Here is a 23,966-nt window from a genome sequence, read left to right on the forward strand (position 1 = left end):
CTGCTTCTTCAGTTGCTGCCTCGGCTGCTGCTTCTTCTGCTGCTGCCTCTGCTGCTGCTTATTCCTCTGTTGCTGCTACTTCTGCTTCTTCTGTTGCTGCTGCCTCTTTTTCTGCTTCTGCTTCTTTTGTTGCTGCCTCTGCTGCTGCTTATTCCTCTGTTGCTGCCTCGGCTGCTGCTTCTTCTTCAGTTGCTGCCTCGGCTGCTGCTTCTTCTGCTGCTGCCTCTGCTGCTGCTTATTCCTCTGTTGCTGCTACTTCTGCTTCTTCTGTTGCTGCTGCCTCTTTTTCTGCTTCTGCTTCTTCTGCTGCTGCCTCTTTTTCTGCTTCTTCTTCCTCTGTTGCTGCCACTTCTGCTTCTTCTTCTGTTGCTGCTGCCTCTTTTTCTGCTGCTTCTTATACATCTTCTGGTGCACAAAGAATTGCACTTTCAGAGTGCCTTGTATTATTCCTGCTATTACTGACTGATTTCATGTAGCTTTGGGTGTGACTAGAGCATAACAGAACAAGGTAATGAAGCCATGTATTAGGTTACTGATGGTTCTTGTGGATGTAGACTGTGACCTGATCACGGAGATCTTTGGTCACTCCCATGTGACAGTGGAAAGACGGCGTTGTTGTAACTTGGGCCTCCATCTTGACTCCTGTGTAATAGGTGAGAAGCTCCGTGTTCTCGGCTACAATCACAACGGAGAGTGGTGCGAGGCTCGGACCAAGAATGGCCAGGGCTGGGTGCCCAGTAACTACATCACCCCGGTCAACAGTCCTGAGAAGCACTCGTGGTACCACGGGCCGGTGTCCCGCAACGCGGCTGAATACCTCCTGAGCAGCGGCATCAATGGCAGCTTCCTGGTCCGAGAGAGCGAGAGCAGCCCGGGGCAGAGGTCCATATCCCTACGATACGAGGGCAGGGTGTACCACTACCGGATCAATACAGCGTCTGACGGCAAGGTAGGTGGGTCACCGGCGTCTGGAGCCCCCTTTACATATCCAGCCTACGGGAATAGCGTGACGTCCGCTCCATTTGTCACTGGGAGAAGCCATTGTGCACCAGGCAGGCGTTATACAATTGGAGGAACAGGCCGGGGAGGGGGAGCACATGCCTGGGACGCCATCCATACTTCTTAGTCATTGTCAGATCTCCAGCCACACGCGCCCGGGGTTGTGTACAGACGTCTGCCGCTCTGGGGAGCCATGTTCTAGCTCCCCGGGACAGTGCGTTCCCCAGGACCTGGCAGTGACCTAATGATGGGATCATATTCTCCAGCTGCAGGGCACATGGGGGCTTCCCTAAAGCTCAGCCCCTGGCACTGCCGCTGGGAAATATCTACAGTATGTGGGCATTTGGCTCTGGGCTGCTGCGCTTGGCAGGGACTAGAGGAAAACCAATGGAATTGGGTTAATCCTTACGGATTTATAAAGCCAGTGGCTGCCATCCGCTGCGTTCTGAATGAGGGGGGCGACCAGCGGTCACAGCGGCCGCGCCAAGTCTCCCTCCCCCGTATCTAATTACCGCGGCCAATAATGCTAAGCAGTCTGCAGTAAATAAACAAATGAGGGTCCGACGTCACAGCCGGGGGACTGCAGGAAGGGGGCAGCGAAACGGGAAACGCTGGTCCCTGAGGAGGGGGGGTGTCTGCAATGAACTTCATTCCATAGTGTTACTTTCTTGAGTTACAATGTCTTCCACTCCAGCCACATCAAAAGCTGCATTCAAAAGTCATTTTTTTCCTATTATCTCTGCCTGAACCTCTGTATCACTGCTGCCCCCTGCTGGTTCAGCACGCCCGGCTTTGGTGCATTTGCTGAACTGTACTGCATCACCTCAATGCCATGCGGCAGTGTGCAGTGCCATCTGTCAGCGCAGGGCTGGCAACTTCTAGATGGGAACCAGTGGAAGTTTTTACTGCAGCTTTGGATGTGACTGGAGTATGAGAAGTTCATATTTTAATTTTTTTTTTTTATTGACTTACGTTTTCTGTCTCCAGCTCTATGTGTCCTCAGACAGCCGCTTTAATACACTGGCCGAGCTAGTGCACCACCACTCAACAGTATCCGATGGACTGATCACCACGCTACACTACCCAGCGCCAAAGCGCAACAAGCCCACCATCTATGGGGTGTCCCCCAACTATGACAAATGGGAGATCGAGAGGACGGACATCACCATGAAGCACAAACTGGGCGGCGGTCAGTACGGAGAGGTCTATGAGGGCGTCTGGAAGAAGTATAATCTGACCGTGGCAGTGAAGACGCTGAAGGTGAGTCACGTGACCAGGACTATGGCTGTAAATGGGCCGATGTGGTGCGGTATTCACACCTACCTCTGCTCTGTCTAGATCAGGTTCCTAAAATTCATCCAGATCTCTAGACCACACCCCTGAAGTCAATTCAGAACTTTAGACCACACCCCTGAAATTAATTCAGAACTTTAGACCACACCCCTGAAGTCAATTCAGAACTTTAAACCACACCCCTGAAATTAATTCAGAACTTTAGACCACACCCCTGAAATTAATTCAGAACTTTAGACCACACCCCTGAAATTAATTCAGAACTTTAGACCACACCCCTGAAATTAATTCTAAACTTTAGACCACACCCCTGAAATTAATTCAGAACTTTAGACCATACCCCTAAATTCACACAGACCCAAATCAGACCTGACTCCAGACCAGACCACTAAACTCATTTAGACTCTTTCAGGCCCCAGACCAGACGTCCCAGGCCCCAGACCAAATGTAGAACGGGGGCTCCCGCGTACAGACCCCTAAGTAAGAAACACAAAGCAAAGCGTTATGTGGGGGATATGCTGATTGTGAGATAAAGATTGTTAACACTGTGATCCTGAGTTACATCCTGTATTATACCCCAGAGCTGCACTCACTATTCTGCTGGTGCAGTCACTGTGTACATACATTACTTATCCTGTACTGACGTCTGTCCCAGGCCCCAGACCAGACGTCCCAGGCCCCAGACCAGACTCTCAGACCCCCAGGGGCCATCCGCCTGTGTGAGCATGGCTAAGTCAGTAAAGGTTTCAATTAACTGACAGCAAGCAGAGATGTTAAAAATGTATTTGATGCACAAAGAGCCACATCTCTCACCATGATGAGTGGTTTCTGCCCGGACCCCAGGTTTCTGATCTCATTTCTTCCGATTCGCTTCTAGGAAGACACCATGGAGGTGGAGGAGTTCTTGAAAGAAGCTGCTGTGATGAAGGAGGTGAAGCATCCCAACCTGGTGCAGCTGCTGGGTACGTGACCGATCCGGAATATAACCAGCCTGATGTTCACTGCCCGGATTTATTGTGTATTATACTCCAGAGCTACAATCATAATTCTGGAGTCTTCAGGGATAAACTCTCTGATGATTCACATTCTGATATAGGAAAATCGAACTGCCCCTTATGTTCAACCTGCTCAGCTGACGTGTTAGCTAGGTGTCTGTCCACAAGCTTTCTGACTGTTTCCAATCACAACCAGCAGAATAGTGAGTGCAGCTCTGGAGTATAATACAGGATGTAACTCAGGATCAGTACAGGATAAGTCATGTATGTACACAGTGAGTGCAGCTCTGGAGTATAATACAGGATGTAACTCAGGATCAGTACAGGATAAGTAATGTATGTACACAGTGACTGCACCAGCAGAATAGTGAGTACAGCGCTGGAGTATAATACAGGATATAACTCAGGATCAGTACAGGATAAGTAATGTATGTGCACAGTGACTGCACCAGCAGAATAGTGAGTGCAGCTCTGGAGTATAATACAGGATGTAACTCAGGATTAGTACAGGATAAGTAATGTAATGTATGTACACAGTGACTCCACCAGCAGAATAGTGAGTGCAGCTCTGGAGCATAATACAGGATGTAACTCAGGATCAGTACAGGATAAGTAATGTATGTACACAGTGACTGCACCAGCAGAATAGTGAGTGCAGCTCTGGAGTATAATACAGGATGTAACTCAGGATCAGTACAGGATAAGTAATGTATGTACACAGTGACTGCACCAGCAGAATAGTGAGTGCAGCTCTGGAGTATAATACAGGATGTAACTCAGGATCAGTACAGGATAAGTAATGTATGTACACAGCGACTGCACCAGCAGAATAGTGAGTTCAGCTCTGGGGTATAATACAGGATGTCACTCAGGATCAGTACAGGATAAGTAATGTATGTACACAGCGACTCCACCAGCAGAATAGTGAGTGCAGCTCTGGAGCATAATACAGGATGTAACTCAGGATCAGTACAGGATAAGTAATGTATGTACATAGTGAGTGCAGCTCTGGGGTATAATACAGGATGTAACTCAGGATCAGTACAGGATAAGTAATGTATGTACACAGTGACTGCACCAGCAGAATAGTGAGTACAGCGCTGGAGTATAATACAGGATGTTGCTGAGGATCAGTACAGGATAAGTAATGTATGTACACAGTGACTGCACCAGCAGAATAGTGAGTGCAGCTCTGGAGTATAATACAGGATGTAACTCAGGATCAGTACAGGATAAGTAATGTATGTACACAGTGACTGGACCAGCAGAATAGTGAGTGCAGCTCTGGAGTATAATACAGGATGTAACTCAGGAACAGTACAGGATAAGTAATGTATGTACACAGTGACTGCACCAGCAGAATAGTGAGTGCAGCTCTGGAGTATAATACAGGATGTAACTCAGGATCAGTACAGGATAAGTAATGTATGTACACAGTGACTGCACCAGCAGAATAGTGAGTGCAGCTCTGGAGTATAATACAGGATGTAACTCAGGATCAGTACAGGATAAGTAATGTATGTACACAGTGACTGCACCAGCAGAATAGTGAGTGCAGCTCTGGAGTATAATACAGGATGTAACTCAGGATCAGTACAGGATAAGTAATGTATGTACACAGTGACTTCTCCAGCAGAATAGTGAGTGCAGCTCTGGAGTATAATATAGGATGTAACTCAGGATCAGTACAGGATAAGTAATGTATGTACACAGTGACTGCACCAGCAGAATAGTGAGTGCAGCTCTGGAGTATAATACAGGATGTAAATCAGGATCAGTACAGGATAAGTAATGTATGTGCACAGTGACTGCACCAGCAGAATAGTGAGTGCAGCTCTGGAGGATAATACAGGATGTAACTCAGGATCAGTACAGGATAAGTAATGTATGTACACAGTGACTGCACCAGCAGAATAGTGAGTGCAGCTCTGGGGTATAATACAGGATGTAACTCAGGATCAGTACAGGATAAGTAATGTATGTGCACAGTGACTGCACCAGCAGAATAGTGAGTGCAGCTCTGGAGCATAATACAGGATGTAACTCAGGATCAGTACAGGATAAGTAATGTATGTGCACAGTGACTGCACCAGCAGAATAGTGAGTGCAGCTCTGGAGGATAATACAGGATGTAACTCAGGATCAGTACAGGATAAGTAATGTATGTACACAGTGACTGCACCAGCAGAATAGTGAGTGCAGCTCTGGAGTATAATACAGGATGTAACTCAGGATCAGTAATGTATGTGCACAGTGACTGCACCAGCAGAATAGTGAGTGCAGCTCTGGAGGATAATACAGGATGTAACTCAGGATCAGTACAGGATAAGTAATGTATGTACACAGTGACTGCACCAGCAGAATAGTGAGTGCAGCTCTGGAGTATAATACAGGATGTAACTGAGGATCAGTACAGGATAAGTAATGTATGTACACAGTGACTGCACCAGCAGAATAGTGAGTGCAGCTCTGGGGTATAATACAGGATGTAACTCAGGATCAGTACAGGATAAGTAATGTATGTACACAGTGACTGCACCAGCAGAATAGTGAGTGCAGCTCTGGGGTATAATACAGGATGTAACTCAGGATCACAGTGTTAACAATCTTTATCTCAAAATCAGCATATCCCCCACAAAACGCTTTGCTTTGTGTTTCTTACTTAGGGGTCTGTACGCGGGAGCCCCCGTTCTACATCATCACTGAGTTTATGACGTACGGGAACCTGTTGGACTACCTGCGAGAGTGCAACCGGGAAGAGGTGACGGCCGTGGTACTTCTTCACATGGCAACTCAGATCTCGTCAGCCATGGAGTACCTGGAGAAGAAGAACTTCATTCACAGGTCTGTACCCGCTCTGCAGCCTTATTCTGCGTCCGCCTGACGTTACCGGTCGTCCGTTCATTAGAAGATCCTTCTGTTCTACCTATAGCTAAGAGTTAATACAGTTGAAAAAAGACAAGTCCATCAATTTCCTGCACTGAACCTTATTTGTCCCCCATGTTCCGGTCTTGTCAGCAGTTTCCCGATATGTTGCTGTTCTAATCTTCGGTCTTTGGGGGACAGTGTTGTTCCAGCCGTCCTGTCCATTGTCACCCAGCTTCCCCCTAGGTAACCACTGACAGACTTGAAGTTTTCGAGATTAGCTCTCATATTGTTGGCCGCCGTCCGCCTCCTCGGTATCACAGTGGGGCATAGACACTTTTATCGCTGGCCGTCCTTCCACCGGCCCCCATTAGGGTGAGTCGTGCAGTCGGGATATAGAGATTAATGTCAGCTTTGTGTTTTTTCTTTTTTTTTCTTCTCGGGATGTAATTACATTGTCAGCGCGCCGCACATGAACCCCCCTCGCTATTACCGCTCATAAGCTTAAGTGCTGAAACACTTTGGCGTGTTGATTTGTGCGAACAATGCGGAGAGCGGGCATAGCTGAAAGCTGACACACAGCGGGCAACGTCTCCTGAGGGGGGGGGCGCGAGCACGTGATGCAGCTGGCATTTCATGTCTCTTCTCCGAGAAATTGAAGTCTAGTAAATGTCAGCACCACCGCGAAAATTCTCCATTGTACTTTTTTTTTTTTTACACCAAGAACAGAGCGAATTTGTATCGCCTTGGGTGGAATTAACCCGCCAACGAGGGGTTAATCATGAAGGACGGCTGAACAGCAATGAATAGATATTGGTCTCTGGGGGTGCCACTTGTCTCTTTGCATTTCTTGGAAAGCGGGGTGACTGCCGATGCGTTCGCCATTTTAGGGGCCAGCCTCTGTGGGAAAGCTGGGTGACTGCACCTGTAATGGCAGATAGTGGTGGGAAGGGATAAAACCTAAGAAACCACTGACCAGTGAGGCTTCTATTTACTGGGGAGATGGAGATTCTGCTTTAAGGAAAACTTCTAATCGGATCCATGGCGAAATCCACATCTGCTGCGGACTAAATCCATGGTGAATCTGCGCCAGCGATCGGCAGCATGCTGGTGTTCCCACAACTCCGCAGTTGCACCGTATCCGCTCCCAGCTTTCCAATGATTGCCATAGACCGGGTGCTACTGGCAGCGGGCAGGGTGACTAAAGGGATGGCAGCTCACAATGGCTGCTTCTTGGATCAGGAGGCTGATAACAGCGCGGCCGTGTATGCAGCCCCTGAGTGCCCCGCTCCTCGAGACCGATCCTCATTATTGCCAGTGCCTGGTAACGGATTTTTAATTGTCCATTGTCCCGGCCACTCGCCCGGTCCCCGTACACGTGTGCGCTGTGAAGCGCTCTGCTTTGTGACCTTCAACAGGCTGGCAATTAGCCGCCACCCATGCACATTCTTTGCATTCGGATTACAGCTCCTGGCAATGTAATGAGAAGAGGACCCCCCTCCCCCCCCTTCCTCTGCCCTGTGCCCGGTAATACCACACTTATCCCAGTGGGAGCCCGAGAAGGCCGCCCTTCCACCTCACGTGTGCGCGTGTGTTGCTAATACCTGCAAATTTAAAGCAATCACTTGACTCCTAATGCCATAGAAACAAATATCCAGCAGCGGGTATTTAGCATGAAAGATCTGATTACCAGGAGTAGCAGAGCCGAGGAGGTTGTCATGTGTGCGCCGGGCGTGCGGGCGGTTCACTCCAGTGTCACTCATTCATGGAGGGCTCATGGTTCTGCCTGGCAGGGGAGCGTAGTGCACCGAGAGGCTGCTGTGGACGGGATCTCTTTCCCCGGATCAGACGCGCGCCCCGGCGCTAACTCATTATTCATGTGCTAATCAGCGCAATTGTTGAATATTTTTCTCCTCCAGGTGAAAGCATTCCAATTCAACCCTCACAGATTTACAGGGGGTTCTGATTGCACTCGATACGCCCCTCGACTGTGTCACAATCACAAGGGAAGCTGAGATATAAGGAGCTGTTTGTAGCGCGGTTTAGGCGTGTCGGCACATTCTGACTTCCAACCGATTGCAGTGGGCGAGTGGTTTTGTGAGTGGAGCAGCGGGCGTGCGGTGTACTGCTACATGACCGGTGCCCGCAGCCGACTGTTCTCTATGTATTCGCTTCCGCACTAAACCAATTGATCGAGAAGACAAAGTTAATTGGTTAATTACGGATTAATTACAGGTCACTCCGGATTGCAGCCGGTCAGTGACTCCCCTCCGGGTTATTAACCAGGCCGCCGCTAGGAGAGGACAGTTAACCCTTCAGTGGGAGAGCTGTAGAAGCCATGCCGCCGCTCTGCTCTGGATGTAGCCACGGCGTGAATATTTTTGCATTTACACATACATAATGCACAGGGTAAAAGCCGACATTTGCGTGGACATTGATGTTTTTTTTCTCTCGCCTTCAGGGACCTTGCAGCCAGAAACTGCCTCGTTGGCGAAAACCACTTGGTAAAAGTTGCTGATTTCGGGCTCAGCCGCCTGATGACGGGCGATACATACACTGCCCACGCTGGAGCCAAATTCCCCATCAAGTGGACGGCCCCGGAAAGCCTGGCGTATAACAAGTTCTCCATCAAGTCCGATGTCTGGGGTGAGTAGATGGTCACTTACCCTCTTTACAAATTGTAGTTTACCTAGACCTCATTCATGTTCAGACGCTGCTCCTCATTCTGGGCCCCGGGACCCTCGTACCGGTGAATGGTGGGCACCTCTGTGATCAGTCCTGTGGATTTGCAGTAGGGGATAGAGATTCCATCACTACTCTCACTCTCCTTCACCAATCCCAGCATTCTAATGGTTTTTATTCCACAGCGTTTGGCGTATTACTCTGGGAGATCGCCACCTACGGCATGTCCCCCTACCCCGGCATCGACCTGTCGCAGGTGTACGAGCTGCTGGAAAAGGATTATCGCATGGAGCGTCCCGAGGGCTGCCCAGAGAAAGTGTACCAACTCATGAGAGCATGTAAGTGTCCACTCGACAGACCACATGTCACCATCTTAAGGGCACAGGATCGCCCCTCAGGGCCCCGCACCAGTCTCACTCCAGAAACCTGCTTGATGTATTGGAAAGAGCCGCACATGCTCCTCCGCTGTTGTGGAGATGGGTGTGGGACCCAGAGGTAGGACCATGCTATAAATGTTTAAAGGGTGTAGTTCACCAGCCGATTTATTTTTTTGGGCATATGATCGCTAACGAGCGTTCGCAGTAATGCTCGCTAGCAATCATCTGGCTGTCTAATACTGCCGCCAGTTGCCGATGCTCATTCATCGGGCAATCCAAATCGTTTGCAGGCGGCTGATTATGTGTAATTACAATCTGCTGCCGGCAAACAATGATTCATTTTAGGAAAGAGAGATTGTATAACGACTGAGGAGGAGATCACTGCATGTCAGTCTCCTCCGCTAGCGAGCAGGTGATTGCCAAGAAGGAACACTTCCGTCCCGACAATCGCTGTTAAATCAGGCTGAGGCCTGTATTACACCAACAGATCTTCTACACACCAGATATTGGTCTGATTGGACAGATATTGGTCAGATAATCTGTTGGTGTAATACAGGCCTAACAAGAGGATATCCCTTAAAGCAGCCATCCCCTAATATGGTGACATTACTTTAATTCAGAAGGTCTGTTAATCGGACATCCGGGAATCCCTAAGGTCGGATAATCCACAACTGGAATTATATAAAACCCAGAAGGTATTGCTTCCAGACTGTCGGACTCCTGCGTCTGATTGTCTGGCATCGGCGCCCCGTCCTCATGTGGTTTCCCGTTCTCCCTCCAGGCTGGCAGTGGAACCCTCTCGACCGGCCGTCCTTCGCTGAGATCCACCAGGCCTTTGAGACCATGTTCCAGGAGTCGAGTATATCGGACGGTAAGGATGCCGCAGGTGCGAGGGGGGGAGATGGAGAGACGGCAGATAATGAGCTCTCCATATTCTCCGGACTCTTTCAAGATGAGAAATCTCAGAAGTGGGTCCATCTGAATGTTTATTGAAGTTGCTACAAAGATGCGGAGTGTTCATTACTGGGGTGTTCGTTCCTACAGCAGCAGCGCAGGCGCTTTGATGTCCTGCCATGAATCTCTCCACTTCCATGAGTTGTCAGTTCCTCTTTATGTCCCTCCTCTCTGGCGCTACTGCGCACAATACGCAAAATATATCGGGGGAAATGCTCAACTAGCAACCCCATAATCCAGTCCTAACTATATCCGGGGGGCTGGTGGCCTGCGTCAGCCTTGCTATAGGTTCCTTTATTAGGATGATTTTAGGAATTGCTATTCAAGGCGTTCTCTCATCTCTTCTGCACAGAAGAGGTCTTAAAGGGCCAGTCCGACCTGAACATCCTCAAGCTGATCACAGTGCCAGCATGCTCTGCGGTGAGATTTAATCCCCCGGGCAGCGGCATTAAGAATCCCCATAGCGCCTCCACAGCTGCAATCAGCGGTCCACATTCTGCTGCGGATTTGCATTAATGGTGGAGGGAGGAGCGCAGCGTTCCAGCAGCGGTGAGACCTGCGCGCCGTGACATACGCTTGGCTTCAGGCGCTCGGCAGACAATGGCGCGCAGTACAAAAGCTTTCACACAATGGTTCATGCATGGCGCAGACTCCCGGTATCTCTCTTTTTTATGTGCCGATTCTGCTAATGCATTTGCTTTGCTTGCGCTGATAATTGCTTTAATAAAAGACCTCTTTTCAGCATTGTGGTGCGGGACCCGGAGAGCAGCGCCCACCTTCATGCCAGCCGCTCCTTTCATACAGTAATTGTTGACTGATTGCCCCAAGGATAATTGACGGAGTTTGTTCAGAGCTGCAGGGAAGGGCATAAAACCATGGCTATTCACAGCCGTCGCCGATCCTGCACAATTGTATCTGACTAATGGCTGCCCTTACAGGGGGTCATCCACTGCCAGTTTCGCCAGCTCCATGTAACCGGCAGTGAATGACCTTCTTCTAGACGTGATGCCCTGCCGCTACTTTCTCTCTAATTCCACAAGCTGCTGGAACCCATAGCTCTGCTCATCCTAAGCTTCCTGGTTCATGACTAGAATGTCAGAACTACAGTGAAAACTATCACGGGCAAAGACTTATTGAAGGCTTTCTGGGCGATGTCATGATGTAACAGATTATGGTTGTGCTGATCATGGGGCCCTAAGAGACGTCTGCTGCTCATGTACTTCTCACTAAGAGATTGTCTTTCGCTGATACATTGTAACAAGCTCTTCAGCTGTGCAGTGACTTCTTTGTTGTCTGTGTGTATTTCAGAGGTGGAGAAGGAGCTGGGGAAGAAAGGCTTAAGAGTGAATGTCAGCTGCCTTCTGCAGGCCCCCGAGCTGCCGACGAAGACCAGGACCTCCCGAAGAGTGACCGAGAACAAGGATGATACCACAGATACCTCACACAGCAGGGGCGCCGCTGATCAGGGTAAGCACCCAGCACTTCTACTCCACTAAAGGGACACAAGCTTGTAGGATCTACATTTGCAGGAAGCCGGTCTTGCATAAGGGTTAATGTAGCAGTAAATCAAATGGGACCCCATGATGGTGTTGAATTTCCACCGTGGACACAAGGGCCTGATGTATGGCCCTTGGGCCAATTGTCGGAAAGGGGGGGTCCTGCACAGGATTTTTCCAAACGTGGATGGGCCCCCTCACTAGAAGGTCCCCAGAGCAGAAGCATGTACTTCTGCTATCTTATTTATGGCCTTAGCAGTAAGAACCAAATGTCCGCACCTCCAGTTCTGCCTAAATTTGAAGTCCTAAGCAAGACTGGTTGTATAGAAGTGTATGCATAGCAACCGGACTGCCAGACATAGCTCAGCTGGCGCCAAGCCCCCCTTGGCGTCTTTACGCTCAGATGCATGTCCGTCCTCGGTGATTGTGTCCTCTGTCTCTTCCAGATGTTCTGGATCTGGAGTCGGCCGCTGTGTCTCCTCTCCTCCCTCGCAAGGAACGGACTGGCGATGTCGGGCCTGAGGATGACCGTCTGTTACCCAATAGTAAAAAGGCCAACCTCTTCAGCACACTGATCAAGCGGAAGAAGAAAACTGCCCCCACCCCACCCAAGCGCAGCAGCTCCTTCCGTGAGATGGAACCGAGGTGCCTGGAAGGAGATGGCAGAGACGCCAGCAATGGTGGCGATATAGAGTCCATGAAATTCACGAGTAACGGGGCCACCATGACCAATGGCTCTGTGCAGGGGGGTACGCTCTTTTTAACCCCACACTGGAAAAAGTCCATCACGAGTGTAGGGCGGCAACCACCGCCGGGAGAAGAGGATGGGAGCAGCACCACCAGCAAACGCTTCCAGAGGTCATCTTCTGCCTCATGCATGCCCCATGGGTCCAAAGATATGGAGTGGAAGTCAGTCACTCTGCCCAGGGAATTGCCTTCCACCAGGCACATGCTGGACCTGTCTGGAGGTGTCCAAAAAGCAGACAGACCAGCTCTGCCTCGTAAAAGGGGCAATGAGGTCAAACCAGACCTGTCTAGTTCTAGAGGGACAGTGACACCACCTCCCCGCCTTCCCAAGAAAACCGAGGAGCCCACAGACGAAGTGTTTAAGGATGCCGACCAAAGTCCAGGCTCCAGTCCTCCCAGTCTGACCCCAAAATTTCCACGTAGGAAACCTGGCGGCCCCTCGTCTTCCTCCCCCGTACAAAAAGAGGAGAGCGGGAACATAAGAACTGCTTCAGAGTTCGTCTCCTCTGCTAAGGTGACCCCAGGCGCTGGCAGAACCGAGACAGACCTCCGTCTCCGGAGACTCAAAGCAACAGAGTCTGCCGCCAAGGACAAAATTAAAGCAGCGAAGGTCAAACCGAGCCCACCTCTACCACTGTCCAGCCAGACCTCTCCGTCTTCCACCAACACGAAGCCTTCAAAGATATCCTCCCAAAGCCTTAGCCACGACACCAGCACAAACGAGCCAAAGCACAAGGCCGCAAACCAGAGTGAAGACCACTTGAGAACAAACCCAGCTGTGACGGACACCGCCAAGAAAGCCACGCCACTGTCCACCACCAAGCCCCTATCCACGGAAAAGCGGGCCGCGGTTCAGACGGGGATCGACCAACCTCAGCCACCCACATCCTCCTCCACCGCTTTCATTCCACTCATCTCCACTAGAGTTTCCTTGCGTAAAACCCGCCATCCTCCCGAGAAGCTGCTAAGCGGAGCAGTCACCAAGGAGACGTTGCTGGAAAGCACTGAATGCCTACGGGCCGCCATCAGCCGAAACTCTGAACAGATGGCCAGCCACAGCGCCGTGCTGGAGGCCGCCAAAAACCTCCACGCCTTCTGCACCTGCTATGTGGACTCCATTCAACAGATGAGGAACAAGTTTGCTTTCAGAGAAGCCATGAGCAAGTTGGAGAACAGCCTCCGGGACCTTCAGATATGCCCCGCCGCCGCCACCACGGCAGGAGGACCGGCCACGTCTCAGGACTTTACCAAGCTGCTCTCGTCTGTCAAAGAAATAAGCGACGTGGTTCAGAGGTAGCATCTCAGACGTCAGGTGGGCCTCGCACCCCACGTTTCTGCTCTACGTAATGGACGGTGTCTTGACACTAAAGCTATGCATCCTACATTGGTGGCCTGCGCCGTGCCGCCTGGTATCCAGAGGTGGCTGCACATCTTCACCCCCTCCCCCTTCTACATGACACGGACCTTCAAGGTCTACAGGTTTCCTCCACCCGTAACTGGCAGAATGAGCCCTCTACGGCGCTGGGATCCCCCATAAGCCTCTGCCTTGTCTAACACTGCTACATCCCAACGGCCACTGCCGCAGCACCAGGTATCGAGGGGGGGGGGGGGGCGGTGGCGTCTCTCTTCCCCCACCGCACATATTAAAGAGCCAAGGAGCGCTTGGCTCCTGAGACATTCCGACAACCAGACCCTCAGCACATAAGCGGCTACACTGTAGCATTCCGTTAACTCTACCTTTCCCGAGTGACCAGACTGCCCTCGGCTCCAAGGGTGTCCGCCCACGCCGGCGTACAATAGCGTGGTGTCTATGCAGAGACGCAGTGGACAAACTGTCTGTAGGGGGCGCTGAGAACTTGATGATTTTAAGTGCAATTTCCTTTTTCCCTATGTATTATTCTTTTAAAACCAAAAACAGGTGGACTGTGTGAAGGTGACGGTGACCACGCTCCCCAGTATTGCCATAGGCACATCCGCCAGGGGCCGTAATGATCAGGGGCCCTGAGTATGTGCAATCCAAGCACCTCACAAGTGTCCTCCCCCACAAGTGACTGAACCAGCAGTGCCTCCCACCTTAACACTATGGTGCCCATTGAGTAAACCATGTATTGTACTGTCTCTCATGCCAGCTGTGTTTGTATAGCCCTCTTCCTCTCTCCCATGCATCCATCTTGCACTCTTCCTCTGTTCTGTGCGTTCGTCTCGCTTTCCTCGTCTCTCCTGTGCGTCCGTCTCGCTTTCCTCGTCTCTTCTGTGCGTCCGTCTCGCTTTCCTCGTCTCTCCTGTGCGTCCGTCTCGCTTTCCTCGTCTCTCCTGTGCGTCCGTCTCGCTTTCCTCGTCTCTCCTGTGCGTCCGTCTCGCTTTCCTCGTCTCTCCTGTGCGTCCGTCTCGCTTTCCTCGTCTCTCCTGTGCGTCCGTCTTGCTTTGCTCGTCTCTCCTGTGCGTCCGTCTCGCTCTCCTGTGCGTCCGTCTCACTCTCCTGTGCGTCTGTCTCGCTCTCCTCCTCTCTCCTGTGCGTCCGTCTCACTCTCCTCCTCTCTCCCGTGTGTCCCTCCTGCCCGCTTTCCCTCTCCTGTTTGTGTCCCCTGCCCGCTTTCCCTCTCCTGTTTGTGTCCCCTGCCCGCTTTCCCTCTCCTGTTTGTGTCCCCTGCCCGCTTTCCCACTCCCGTGTGTCCGTCCTGCCTGCCTCCTCTCTCCTGTGTGTGTCCCCCCTGCCCGCCTCCCCTCTCCTGTGTGCCCCCCCCCCCTGCCCGCCTCCTCTCTCCTGTGTGTCCCCCGCCTCCTCTCTCCTGCCGGCCTCCTCCTTTCTGTGTATCCCCTGCCCGCCTCCTCTCTCCTGTGTGTCCCCCCCCCCTGCCCGCCTCCTCTCTCCTGCCGGCCTCCTCTCTTCTGTGTCCCCCCCCCTGCCGGCCTCCTCTCTCCTGTGTGTGTCCCCTGCCCGCCTCCTCTCTCCGGTGCGTCCGTCTCGCTCTCCTCCTCTCTCCTGTGCATCCCTCTCGCTCTCCTCCTCTCTCCTGTGCGTCCGTCTCGCCCGCCTCCTCTCTCCTGGCGGCCTCCCCTCTCTTGTGTGTCCCCCCTGCCCTCCTCCTCTCTCCTGTGTGTCCCCCCCCCTGCCCGCCTCCCCTTTCCTGTGTGTCCCCCCTGCCCGCCTCCTCTCTCCTCCCCTCTCCTGTGTGTCCCCCCCCCCTGCCTGCCTCCTCTCTCCTGTGTGTCCCCCCCCCCCCCCTGCCTGCCTCCTCTCTCCTGTGTGCCCCCCCCCCCCCCTGCCGGCCTCCTCTCTCCTGTGTGTCCCCCCCCTGCCCGCCTCCTCTCTCCTGCCGGCCTCCTCTCTTCTGTGTCCCCCCCCCCCTGCCGGCCTCCTCTCTCCTGTGTGTGTCCCCTGCCCGCCTCCCCTCTCCTGTGTGTCCGTCTCGCTCTCCTCTCTCCTGTGCGTCCGTCTCGCTCTCCTCCTCTCTCCTGTGCATCCCTCTCGCTCTCCTCCTCTCTCCTGTGCGTCCGTCTCGCCCGCCTCCTCTCTCCTGGCGGCCTCCCCTCTCTTGTGTGTCCCCCCTGCCCGCCTCCTCTCTCCTCCCCTTTCCTGTGTGTCCCCCCCCTGCCCGCCTCCCCTTTCCTGTGTGTCCCCCCTGCCCGCCTCCTCTCTCCTGTGTGTCCCCCCCCTGCCCGCCTCCTCTCTCCTGTGTGCCCCCCCCCCCTGCCTGCCTCCTCTCTCCTGTGTGTCCCCCCTGCCCGCTTCCCCACTCCCGTGTGTCCCCCCCCCCCCTCGCCTCCTCTCGCCAGCCTTGCTGTGTTCCCCTCCACAGTCGATATCTCTGTATACATTGACATTTCATGTTTTTTCCTCCTTTGTACGAGTTTTATACGTGTAAATGTACAGATGTTCCGCGCACACGTAGATGCCTTCCTTGTTGAAAGATTCCCCTCTGGCGCTGAAGTGGTTAAGGTGCCTGTAATAATGGCGGCTGAGCTTAGGTCTGCGGATACTGTGCTGCCGCCGTGACCAGTCCAACGCCGGCCACCATTTATTACAATTTTTTTTAATTGCCTTTCGGCGTCAGAGGTCGTGTCTGCCTTGTGCTGGTCACTCAGTGAGAAGTGATGCCCCCTCCGGCACAGCGTGCCAGCCGTGGTAACCAGTGCCTTTTTCAGTCGCCGCCGGTGCCTAGATAGTCGCTATATGCATCCCCGTACCGGTAAAACCCAGCTGTCACACTGTACGGTCCACCTTCAGAGTGCGACAACCGATAACGTGACCGTGTGAGCGTCCCGGCCGCCATTTACAGTTCACATGTAGAATTAAACTGCACAGCAGCGGAAATATACAAAAATACTTAAAGGGCCCCTGTCAGCAGATTTCTCCCTCTGACGCCGTCTGACCTGTTACATGGGCTCCCGGCAGCTGAAGACATCCGTGTTGCTCCCATGGTCCTATGTGCCCGCACTGCTGAGAAAAGTGATGTTTTAATATATGCAAATAAGCCTCTAGGAGCAACGGGGGTGTTACCATTACACCTAAAGGCTCTGCTCTCTCTGCAATTGCTGCGCCTTCTGCACTTTGACAGAAGCGTCATCACTCCTGGTCCTGTCAATCAAAGTGCAGAGGGGGCAGCAGTTGCAGAGAGATCAGAGCCGCCAGGTGTAACGGTAACGCCCCCGTTGCTCCTAGAGGCTCATTTCCATATATTATACATTATTCTCAGCAGTGCGGGCACATATAAACATGGGCGCAACACAGATGCCTTCAGCCGCCGAGCGCACATGTAACAGGTCAGCCGGTGCCATAGGGACAGAACTGCTGACAGATGCCCTTTAACTGTCACACTCCTAGATCTGAAGCTAATAATGGAAACAGTCAGCACGCTTGTTGTCAGAGACCCTTCCCCGTCATTGGGGCGGTTTGTTTCTCATGCGAGTCTCATGACCCTTCCAAGAAGCGGCAGAACGAGCAGGGAATGTTGGGAGATTTCAGCTCCGAAGCCTCAGAATGCAGCTCTACAGTGTAATACAGGATGTGACGTAGGATCAGGAATGGTGTAGATGATTTCTATATGTGACCTACCGTATGGCTCTGTTAGTCGAGGAGATAACACGGTGGAATAAAGCGGTATCGGCTCATATTTATTTAAACCGCCGAATGCTCAATCGGAGAACGTTATTAATTATGTCACTGCACAGAGGGTCGTTCCAGGGTGGCTTCTCCGGTACCATCGCGGCAGCCATTTACTAGAGCACGGCACTACCGGGGACCAGCGAGACGTTTCACCGCTCCGTAAAACACGACGACACAACTCGGACCTGGCGAGTCCTAACGCTCAGATGGCAGAGCGGGGGCAGCAGTGAGTCCAATATGTGAAGTGGGTGCCCCGTCCCTTCTGCAATAAAGGGCCACAAGGTACGGCGTATATAAATATACCTGTGTAATGTACACCTGCGCTTACCCCTGTCACGTCTCTCGATGATGTCACTTCCTGTACAGAACTTTTTCCTCTCCTTTCTGTGATGTCACTTCTGTGGCATTTTTACAATTTTGTCAAAATAACAAGACATTTACATAGTCCCGCCTCCCGTGTCTCATTTAAAGTGATGCTATACGAGAAGTCATTTTGTGATTCAAAACTTGCTTCCATTCTGCAGTGGTTTGTGGATGCAGCCTGCAGTGTAAAGAATGGTGCTTGACATGGTTACCTTTTAAAAATGAAGTACTTCCTTCCCCTTCTGCCTGGATGAGGCGGTCAGGACTATGCAATCGGCTAAGTGGCCGGTGCTGTGCTGTTTCCATAATCCCATTCACCAGTCTGCTGCTTCCATAATCCTGACTACTTCTCGGTACTGCATCTCGGGGGCAATATCTGATGTATATGGCATATGTAAAAAAAAAATATTTGGCGTTAGGAGTACCCCTTTAAATCCTCCATTCTTTATACTGCAGGCTGCATCGTAGCGAACTGAAAATAAGTAAACGGAGAAACAAGGTTTTAATTATGAGATGGTGGATCCCTAAAATGTTGAGGATTTTTTTTTTTATAGCCTTTCTACTAGTATAAGTGCACCTCACCCCATGGGAGCCAGCTTTGTAATATTTCTGCACCCCAGGGCCCACATTGTCAGGTTTGCAGTATTTCCGATCCAGGAGACAGGAAGTTTCAGGGGAGTGGCCTATCCGGACCTTCCTCTTCCTTCTGATCTTCTACTTCTGAGCATGCTGCCCCCTGCAGTCAGGGAGGAGTACTGTCTGCACAAGTACTGAAGGATTACACTCAGTAATTCTGGGGTACAGGCCGCAATAATTAAATAATACCGCCCCCCCTCCAACCTTGTCTGCAGATAAAGGGACAGATGAGTGAATGTCAGCGGAGTATCGTGTACTCTATCGATCCGGCGCCTGTTGACTTTGGGTGGAGGGTGTGAGGGTATTAGAAATGAGGCGCTCGCTCCACACGATTTCTCACAGCTTAATCAGCCTCCAAAATCTATACTTTCCCATGATGAGAGAACCAGGCCCAACGTGTCTGCGGAGAGCGGGGGAGGGGAAGATTGACAACTGGTATAATTACATTAACTCTTTCACTGTGGATGTGGTTAGTACCTGTCATGGTTCATCCATCTCAAAGGATGCTGAGAATCTAAAGGAGCCGGTAACCCTGAAATCTGCAGCTTATAATAGTGCGGGAGTGTAATAAGAAGTTCCTGATATCGGACGAATGGCTCTAAATTTTGTATCTGCAGCGTTATAAAAGGAGCGACTGATAGCAGTCACTTATAATAGGGTCTCAGCCCTGGAGATATAACATGTAGTAGTTGTCAAGGGGGCAGGAAGGTTTCTGCGCCTATTACCATTCATCCGATTGAAGAAAACTACAGTCATCACTACAGTGATAACGGGGCAATAGACTGTATTCTCCTGTCCTACAGTCATCCTCTCCCCTGAAATGGCTGATAACAGGGGGCAATAGACTGTATTCTCCTGTCCTACAGTCATCCTCTCCCCTGAAATGGCTGATAACAGGGGGCAATAGACTGTATTCTCCTGTCCTACAGTCATCCTCTCCTCTGAAATGGCTGATAACAGGGGGCAATAGACTGTATTCTCCTGTCCTACAGTCATCCTCTCCCCTGAAAAGGCTGATAACAGGGGGCAATAGACTGTATTCTCCTGTCCTACAGTCATCCTCTCCCCTGAAATGGCTGATAACAGGGAGCAATAGACTGTATTCTCCTGTCCTACAGTCATCCTCTCCCCTGAAAAGGCTGATAACAGGGGGCAATAGACTGTATTCTCCTGTCCTACAGTCATCCTCTCCCCTGAAATGTCTGATAACAGGGGGTAATACACTGTATTCTCCTGTCCTACAGTCATCCTCTCCCCTGAAATGGCTCATAACAGGGGGCAATAGACTGTATTCTCCTGTCCTACAGTCATCCTCTCCCCCTGAAATGGCTGATAACAGGGGTAATAGACTGTATTCTCCTGTCCTACAGTCATCCTCTCCCCCTGAAATGGCTGATAACAGGGGTAATAGACTGTATTCTCCTGTCCTACAGTCATCCTCTCCCCCTGAAATGGCTGATAACAGGGGTAATAGACTGTATTCTCCTGTCCTACAGTCACCCTCTCCCCTGAAATGGCTGATAACAGGGGGCAATAGACTGTATTCTCCTGTCCTACAGTCATCCTCTCCTCTGAAATGGCTGATAACAGGGAGCAATAGACTGTATTCTCCTGTCCTACAGTCATCCTCTCCCCCCTGAAATGGCTGATAACAGGGGTAATAGACTGTATTCTCCTGTCCTACAGTCATCCTCTCCCCTGAAATGGCTCATAACAGGGGGCAATAGACTGTATTCTCCTGTCCTACAGTCATCCTCTCCCCCTGAAATGGCTGATAACAGGGGTAATAGACTGTATTCTCCTGTCCTACAGTCATCCTCTCCTCTGAATTGGCTGATAACAGGGGCAATAGACTGTATTCTCCTGTCCTACAGTCATCCTCTCCTCTGAAATGGCTGATAACAGGGGGCAATAGACTGTATTCTCCTGTCCTACAGTCATCCTCTCCTCTGAAATGGCTGATAACAGGGGGCAATAGACTGTATTCTCCTGTCCTACAGTCACCCTCTCCCCTGAAATGGCTGATAACAGGGGGCAATAGACTGTATTCTCCTGTCCTACAGTCATCCTCTCCCCTGAAATGGCTGATAACAGGGGGCAATAGACTGTATTCTCCTGTCCTACAGTCATCCTCTCCCCTGAAATGGCTGATAACAGGGGGCAATAGACTGTATTCTCCTGTCCTACAGTCATCCTCTCCCCTGAAATGGCTGATAACAGGGGGCAATAGACTGTATTCTCCTGTCCTACAGTCATCCTCTCCCCTGAAATGGCTGATAACAGGGGGCAATAGACTGTATTCTCCTGTCCTACAGTCATCCTCTCCCCTGAAATGGCTGATAACAGGGAGCAATAGACTGTATTCTCCTGGTCTATACTGTCACCCCCAACCATAGGGGCTGCACATGTTTGAAAGGGATTACTAGATTCCCCAGACCGTCTTGCACAGGACTACCCCTCCTGTGCCACTCTGCTCTCCACCCTGGATTAAGCAGCAACTGCAACCTAACCAGGCTTCAGCAGTCTACAGGCCATTATAGCCTGTCTTTTTTCCTCAGTGCTAAACTAGCCTAAGGCTAAATACCTACGGCTACACTGTTACCTCCTGCAGTCGTTCCCCCTGAAGAAGTCACGGACAGAAACGTGCCACGTCGGGTGACCACTGGAAGTATCACCATCCATTCATCACTGGAAAAAAATCCTTCTGTAGTTCCAGGGTACAGGTCCACCATAGGGACAGGCTACCGGACGGGGTCGCCTTTTTCAAGGCGAGTGCTCTGTATAGACAGGTAGCAGCATAATAGCCCCTCTCACCTTGATAGGGATATATAGGACTCCTCCTATTGTCTGATCTATCTGACTGCACAGCTGAAGCATCCGTCCTCCGCCCGGCATACTCCCAGGTTTTCCTGCCTCCGGTTACTAAGGAACCGTACCCACCTACTACAAAGGGTCTGGTAAGACTGCTCGCGTCCTCACAGACGGAGCAGAATTTTTCATTTGTACCAGCCTGGTACTAATTGGTCCTATCCATGTTTGTATGTTTTTCGTTTAGTGAGTCCTTTTTATTCTGACTATCGTATAACTTATTAAAAGCTATATTTTAAATAAGTACACTCCCCCCTCCCTTTGCTTAGGGGCCCATTGCCTATTCTCCTGTCCTACAGTCATCCTCTCCCCTGAAATGGCTGATAACAGGGGGCAATAGACTGTATTCTCCTGTCCTACAGTCATCCTCTCCTCTGAAATGGCTGATAACAGGGAGCAATAGACTGTATTCTCCTGTCCTACAGTCATCCTCTCCCCCCTGAAATGGCTGAAAACAGGGGGCAATAGACTGTATTCTCCTGTCCTACAGTCATCCTCTCCCCTGAAATGGCTGATAACAGGGGGCAATAGACTGTATTCTCCTGTCCTACAGTCATCCTCTCCCCTGAAATGGCTGATAACAGGGGGCAATAGACTATATTCTCCTGTCCTACAGTCATCCTCTCCCCTGAAATGGCTGATAACAGGGAGCAATAGACTGTATTCTCCTGTCCTACAGTCATCCTCTCCCCTGAAATGGCTGATAACAGGGAGCAATAGACTGTATTCTCCTGTCCTACAGTCATCCTCTCCTCTGAAATGGCTGATAACAGGGAGCAATAGACTGTATTCTCCTGTCCTACAGTCATCCTCTCCCCTGAAATGGCTGATAACAGGGGGCAATAGACTGTATTCTCCTGTCCTACAGTCATCCTCTCCCCTGAAATGGCTGATAACAGGAGGCAATAGACTGTATTCTCCTGTCCTACAGTCATCCTCTCCCCTAAAATGGCTGATAACAGGGGGCAATAGACTGTATTCTCCTGTCCTACAGTCATCCTCTCCCCTGAAATGGCTGATAACAGGGAGCAATAGACTGTATTCTCCTGTCCTACAGTCATCCTCTCCCCTGAAATGGCTGATAACAGGGGGCAATAGATTGTATTCTCCTGTCCTACAGTCATCCTCTCCCCTGAAATGGCTGATAACAGCGGAGCAATAGACTGTATTCTCCTGTCCTACAGTCATCCTCTCCCCTGAAATGGCTAATAACAGGGGTAATAGACTGTATTCTCCTGTCCTACAGTCATCCTCTCCCCCTGAAATGGCTGATAACAGGGGTAATAGACTGTATTCTCCTGTCCTACAGTCACCCTCTCCCCTGAAATGGCTGATAACAGGGGGCAATAGACTGTATTCTCCTGTCCTACAGTCATCCTCTCCCCTGAAATGGCTGATAACAGGGAGCAATAGACTGTATTCTCCTGTCCTACAGTCATCCTCTCCCCCTGAAATGGCTGATAACAGGGGTAATAGACTGTATTCTCCTGTCCTACAGTCATCCTCTCCCCTGAAATGGCTCATAACAGGGGGCAATAGACTGCATTCTCCTGTCCTACAGTCATCCTCTCCCCCTGAAATGGCTGATAACAGGGGTAATAGACTGTATTCTCCTGTCCTACAGTCATCCTCTCCTCTGAATTGGCTGATAACAGGGGCAATAGACTGTATTCTCCTGTCCTACAGTCATCCTCTCCTCTGAAATGGCTGATAACAGGGGGCAATAGACTGTATTCTCCTGTCCTACAGTCATCCTCTCCTCTGAAATGGCTGATAACAGGGGGCAATAGACTGTATTCTCCTGTCCTACAGTCATCCTCTCCCCTGAAATGGCTCATAACAGGGGGCAATAGACTGTATTCTCCTGTCCTACAGTCATCCTCTCCCCCTGAAATGGCTGATAACAGGGGTAATAGACTGTATTCTCCTGTCCTACAGTCATCCTCTCCTCTGAATTGGCTGATAACAGGGGCAATAGACTGTATTCTCCTGTCCTACAGTCATCCTCTCCTCTGAAATGGCTGATAACAGGGGGCAATAGACTGTATTCTCCTGTCCTACAGTCATCCTCTCCTCTGAAATGGCTGATAACAGGGGGCAATAGACTGTATTCTCCTGTCCTACAGTCACCCTCTCCCCTAAAATGGCTGATAACAGGGGGCAATAGACTGTATTCTCCTGTCCTACAGTCATCCTCTCCCCTGAAATGGCTGATAACAGGGGGCAATAGACTGTATTCTCCTGTCCTACAGTCATCCTCTCCCCCCTGAAATGGCTGATAACAGGGGGCAATAGACTGTATTCTCCTGTCCTACAGTCATCCTCTCCCCTGAAATGGCTGATAACAGGGGGCAATAGACTGTATTCTCCTGTCCTACAGTCATCCTCTCCCCTGAAATGGCTGATAACAGGGAGCAATAGATTGTATTCTCCTGTCCTACAGTCATCCTCTCCCCTGAAATGGCTGATAACAGGGAGCAATAGACTGTATTCTCCTGTCCTACAGTCATCCTCTCCTCTGAAATGTCTGATAACAGGGGGCAATAGACTGTATTCTCCTGTCCTACAGTCATCCTCTCCCCTG

General features: G+C 50.9%; 1 protein-coding gene and 2 long non-coding RNA genes across 4 annotated transcripts in view; 1 reads left to right on the forward strand and 2 right to left on the reverse strand.

Moving 5' to 3' along the window:
- The window catches only part of ABL1 (ABL proto-oncogene 1, non-receptor tyrosine kinase), a 72,275-nt gene extending 57,392 nt beyond the window's left edge, over positions 1–14,883 (forward strand). For both annotated transcript variants that reach the window (XM_040442001.1, XM_040442000.1), the window contains exons 3-11: positions 654–949; positions 1,987–2,259; positions 3,170–3,254; positions 5,954–6,131; positions 8,614–8,798; positions 9,020–9,172; positions 9,993–10,082; positions 11,474–11,632; positions 12,108–14,883. In XM_040442001.1, coding sequence (XP_040297935.1) covers positions 654–949; positions 1,987–2,259; positions 3,170–3,254; positions 5,954–6,131; positions 8,614–8,798; positions 9,020–9,172; positions 9,993–10,082; positions 11,474–11,632; positions 12,108–13,705 — 3,017 coding nt within the window. In that variant the 3' untranslated portion in view covers positions 13,706–14,883. The remainder of the gene's footprint in view (positions 1–653; positions 950–1,986; positions 2,260–3,169; positions 3,255–5,953; positions 6,132–8,613; positions 8,799–9,019; positions 9,173–9,992; positions 10,083–11,473; positions 11,633–12,107) is intronic.
- Positions 14,605–15,390, reverse strand: LOC121009126. The gene is made up of 2 exons (XR_005780708.1): positions 14,936–15,390; positions 14,605–14,845 (listed from the first exon to the last, which is right to left on the reverse strand). It is a non-coding gene; the product is annotated as an uncharacterized LOC121009126 (long non-coding RNA).
- A 1,736-nt stretch (positions 15,391–17,126) lies between these two features.
- Positions 17,127–20,994, reverse strand: LOC120977622. Its single transcript, XR_005773935.1, has 3 exons — positions 20,984–20,994; positions 18,845–18,849; positions 17,127–17,710 (listed from the first exon to the last, which is right to left on the reverse strand). It is a non-coding gene; the product is annotated as an uncharacterized LOC120977622 (long non-coding RNA).
- Between the last annotated feature and the right edge of the window lie 2,972 nt (positions 20,995–23,966).

The sequence above is a fragment of the Bufo bufo genome, chromosome 8 (assembly GCF_905171765.1).
Source record: "Bufo bufo chromosome 8, aBufBuf1.1, whole genome shotgun sequence".
NCBI classification, from domain to species: domain Eukaryota; kingdom Metazoa; phylum Chordata; class Amphibia; order Anura; family Bufonidae; genus Bufo; species Bufo bufo.